Raw genomic sequence first — 5,044 nt, 5'->3', positions numbered from 1 at the left:
GCCCTTTTAGAGTCTGTGGTCGCGGGGTTAAAAACTGTTCTCATTTGAAAAACAATTGCCTAAAGTCTATGGTAAACACCTGTCCTTGCCCAGCCTTTTCTCTGGCCTCACAAACGCTGAGATGGGGGTCTCTTTCTCCAAAGAGTCTAGTCATTCTGCATCACCCATCGATTCTCTGTTGGTGAATTAGTCCAGCCTGAAAGGACCCGAGCTCACAGGCTCTATCTTCAGGAAGACAAACCTATCAGTAGGCAAGGCGATCCATCAAGTGTCCTGGTATTGTTGAGAAATCCCCAATTCCAAGGTATCTTGTCTCAAAACCGGCGTAGAGAGGGCTGTTTCAGCTACTAAATCCACTTGGCTGAGGGTCAAACAGTGTCTCCCACCATATGTGTTCCCATTTCTTTTCATTTTCATTGATAATTCTCAGTCATGCTTCCACCCTTATGCATACATTTTCCTACACAGGTTTTTTTACACAATGTTTTTCTCCTACATCCCTATCAAGTGTTTACTTCCCTCTCCCACAAGCAACTCTGCAGTCAAGCCCAACAGAGAGGCTGGTAAGCCTTTCCCTCCCTCTGCCTGGCCTCACAGTTCTTCTGTGAGCAAGTTAGGGGATGTCTTGAGATAAACACTGAATTTCAATTACACCTATACAATTACAACCTAGAGATTCACTAATACACAATTGTTGATACATAAAGATTAATCCATTTTTAGATGTCCTAAGAGTGTTCTGTCCCTGTGCACTGATTACCTACTATGTGCCAGACGTTATGCATACTTTATCTCAATTCTCACAACAACCCTGCAAAAAAACGTTACCCCATCTGACAAATGAGAAAACAGACTCCCAGAAGAGTAAGCGGCACAGTGCACACTTCAGGTTCTGAGACAACTATCTCCACCCTTGCCAAATCCGACTTTTCTGATCAGCTGTCTTGTGCTACAAGCCACCACTCAGGTAAAAAGAAGGGGGAGGTCAAACAGTCCAGGCTCTAAATCCCTCTTGGTACTAGGAAAACCACGATACAGGAACGAACCCCTTCAGGTGTGTTACTGCACTTTAGGACCCAGAGAAGTAGTCACCTGTCTCTGGTGGGAAGGCCCACCCTGGGAGCTGTCTCTACTCTTAAAATACTAAACTTCTCTTCTGAGTAGAGGGGCTCTGCAGCACCACCACTCACCCTCCCCACTGGGAAAAGAATAAGGAGCAGGGAAGGGAGACAGGAAACCCGAGATAATGTTCACCAGCTTACAAGATGATACAAAGCAGCTGTCAGCAGACAGCTTAAAGGAAGCCCCAAAGGAAGACGGGGGAGGTGGAGACAGGACGGAAGTAAAGACAGGGTGCCCAGAGAGGAAATGCCAGGGAGCAAGGATGCAAAGAGATGGTCTGATTCCCAAGAGACTCCTGGGATGCTGCCTTGTTCCACCTGAATAGTCAGGGCCAAATTCTAAAGTTCTATCCCTGCGAGAAAACCAAAGAAAACTCAGATGCCAGAAATGTGTCTCCTCCTTTCCCAACTTCCCCAATTCCAGGACATGTTCCCTCTGCTACATGGCTGCTCAGACTAATGGTTAAGGTCCCAGCAGTCCCTTCAGGGGCTGGTAAATGCTGGGCTGGTTGTTCACTCAAGTGGAGCCTCTAGGCATTTCGTACACCCTACATTGGTCAGCCTTCACGGACCAATTAAAAATAATGATGGAGACAGACTCTAGTTACCATTTTGTATTTTGCCAAGTCAAGACTTCTTTAAAAAAAAAAAAACAACCAATCAACTTTCTAGCAGCACCTTCATTTCATAAAGTACATTTTAAAGAGGTAGAAACAAAGTACTCCCCTTTAAGCCAAAAAAAAAAAAAAAAGCTTTAAAAAAAAAGCTCACTCCATTATCCCCTTTCCACTATTTCTCCAGAAACTGAGAGACACTATCATGGGCCCTGGTCTACATACCGCCAGCGTGCAGACCTCCTGTCCTGGGATACCGCAGGCCACCAGCTGCACTTTCCCTGACCCTAGAGGCCTCGAGGGGCAGCCAGCCATGGCAAGGTCCTCAGGGAGGCAGACATCTCTCAGCAGGGCTGTCTCCAAGCCTAAGCCAACCCAAATCCCCAGTATCTTAACCACGACCACCCAGCAGCACAGGCCAGTGGCTCACACACAAGGATGACAGGACCCTGGCCTCACTCCAGCTCCTCTCACTTCGGTGTGCCTCATCATTGCCGAAAGAAGAGCTTAAACACGGTTCACAAGGGCCACTGGTTCCAGGAACATCCAGCCTGGAAAGTTCAACCCATACCCCTCAGGTTTGATTATGGGAAGAATGGAGTGAGACAACTGGGTGGAGAAGGGAGTGAATGCTGGAAGGGAAGCAAAGGAACTCAGCTTTACAGAGCAGGCTGGCAGGTCTCCTCACTCCAAAACACCAGATCTCACAGGAGTGAACCTCGCCCCTGCTCTCACCCCACTTTCAGAAATGACCCACAGGGCACTGGGCCTGCAGGATGCCAACTCCACCCAACACCAGGAAGAGAAAGGGGCTGGAAAGTCTCCTAAGCTGGACACTGTCTCCTAAGCTGCAGATGTGATCCAGCTGTCTGTTTTAACCAGAGACTGGGGAAATAGGGCACTGAGTCTGTGGTCTCCAGGCCACGATATGCTGCTTCCACCAGGAGTGGACAAGAGGTGAGAAGGGGCAGAAACATCCCAGCAACACCCACTTTCCTGCCCCCAACACTTGGATCATTCTTCCCAGCCACAGGACCACAGCCTCACCAAGCTTGCGCAGAGCTCTGCATTCAGCGGTCAGGGAAATCCCGAGCACCAGCCGCCACCCCATCAAAGCCACAGGTGCCCTAGCCCTCCGAAGCACAGCGGCTCACAGCCCAGCTGGAAAGGGCTTCAAAGGCCATCAAGCACAACCCCTCTATTTCCTCAGGGAAAAGAAGGCCCAGAGAGGGGGCCAAGTTGTCCACAGACAGCGCAGGCCTCCGTCTCTGTCCAGCGCCAGTTCCGCTGCCTAGAGCGACCTAGCCGTTACACCGCGCCTCCCAAGCTGCTCAACTTCTCTCATCCCTACTTTTGCCAACTCTCCGCTGTCGCGGCTGCCACCAGCCTCGTGGAAAGAAAAGATGGCCAATGCAGGGTCACTGCCTCTCCACTTCCCTCCTTTGATCTCATCCCAACTCCTCCTTCCCTCCCTCTACCCTGCTACTCCAAATAAAGGAAGTACTCCTCCCTGGGGTTGACAGTGTCTCAGAAGCACATCATTCATACAATTAGTATCTGAGTGCTTATGGCACACCAAGGAACTGAGCTGGGTCCTGAAACAGAGAGATAAACAGTCTTTAACCTCAAGAAGTACTTTGCAAGGGAACCCAAATCCTGCATTTCTCATTAAATTCCCAAGCAGTTTCAACTGGCTCTCCTGCCGTCTTTCCAAAAAAAAAACGATGGTACCCAAGAAAAGGTTTACAAAAAGAAACATCCTACTCCATCAGGGCAGCATAAAACCACCTGTCATTCCAAATTTTTCTTTCCAAACCCATCAGCCTCCATCCCTTACCTGACACCATCACTCCCCACGTCACCCAAGCATTAGTATCACCTTGATATACATCTGAGGCTTCAAGCAGGACAAGAAACTTCTAGAGATAAAGCTAGATAGCACTGTCCAGTGACAAATGCAAACATCAAAGATGAGAGCTAGCTCAGAGCCCTCTGCGACCCAGTTACTTACAAACTGTCAGCCCGGCAAAGGAGCCCAAGCCAGCTTCCAACAACAGTTACCTCAAAGTTGGACCAAGACGATCAGAATGGGAGGATGGGCTTAACTCTCTTTAGCAAAATCCCTGCGAATACAGCACCCTCAAAGAAGAGACAGGGTAGCCGAGCACTGGCCAGCTTACCTCCTTGAGAAGCCCCACTTTTTTCTTCAGCACCTCACACTTGCGCAGTTTGCAGATTTGGTGCGTGCGGCGGTTGGTACAGCTGGTGCAAGCCCCACAGTTTTCCAGCCGTCGGCAGGGCTCACAAGTACCACAGCGTTTCCGTTTCTTTCGCCCATCTCCACCCCCTCGGAGTTGAGATTCACTCCCAGCCATTGGGAGCCCAGGCCCCTGGAAGCCCCCTACCATCACCTGGCCCTGAGGGAAGTCATAAAGGCCTGGCAGGTCCGGCTGGACTGCCAGGGGCACCTGAAACTGGCTCATGACGTTGCCAGAGATGGGGGCATAGGTGCCGGGGCAGACCCACAATCCAGCTTCCCGCCTGACTACAAAAGCCACCAAGAGGTGACTTCTCTCCTAAAACAGTCAAGAGTCTACAAGGCGAAGGCAAGTAGCTCCAGTCTCCGAGATGGGCGCTTCTTCTCAACCCTTCTTCACCTCCTCTGCAGCAGTCTGATAGGGCTCAGTTGGGGGCCACTCTCCCACTTGCTGGGGCCCAGGGTCTGGGAGAGGACGTCAGCAGCAGTCCTCAGAGAAGGGATCATCTTGGCTGGGTGGACTCTTCACCCTCACCCACCCTGGACCCAGGCATGAGGTGAGCAGGTGGGTATGTGGTGGGGGCAGGGCAGGGTGAGGACTTTCTCCTATTTCTCCTCCTGTGTCAGGATGACGGAGAAGGCTGCGCTGCCTAAAAAAAGAGACAGAAAGGGGAAGCGCATCACTTGGGGCTCAGGGACAACTTTCACGTGTTACCTCTTCCTGCTTCTGGGAAGAGAAAATGGGGAAAGAGAAGGGACTTGCTCAATGAAGTTCTGCCCAGAACCCCTGGCAATGCGCACCAGCACCCACTCTCTGTCAGGGGGAGGAGGCCGAGGGCCTCATGGGGCGCCAAACAGAAGCTGGACGATAAATTGAAGGAGTCGTCAAGGTGATTTCTAAGAAAGTTGTCCTCTGCCCCACACCATGAGCATGGGAGAGTTTCACTCAAATTCCCACACACACCCCTCACTGGAGGTCGCTAGGGCCTCCCCAAGGGAGCAGAGCTTTCAAAATAAAGTTTGCTGAGAGCTGCACTCGGCGGGGCTCCCGG

At 51.0% G+C, this 5,044-nt stretch overlaps 1 protein-coding gene across 1 annotated transcript in view; it reads right to left on the bottom strand.

Annotated features, from left to right (window-relative positions):
• TET3 (tet methylcytosine dioxygenase 3) overlaps window positions 1-5,044 on the bottom strand; it is a 96,497-nt gene that overhangs the window by 89,027 nt on the left and 2,426 nt on the right. The window contains 1 exon segment of the mRNA XM_025049323.1: window positions 3,916-4,642. Within this exon segment, the coding sequence (XP_024905091.1) occupies window positions 3,916-4,218 (303 nt within the window). The 5' untranslated portion in view covers window positions 4,219-4,642.

Source organism: Pteropus alecto, unplaced genomic scaffold (assembly GCF_000325575.1).
Source record: "Pteropus alecto unplaced genomic scaffold, ASM32557v1 scaffold100, whole genome shotgun sequence".
NCBI lineage: Eukaryota > Metazoa > Chordata > Mammalia > Chiroptera > Pteropodidae > Pteropus > Pteropus alecto.
This window is presented reverse-complemented; position numbering and strand designations above follow the sequence as displayed.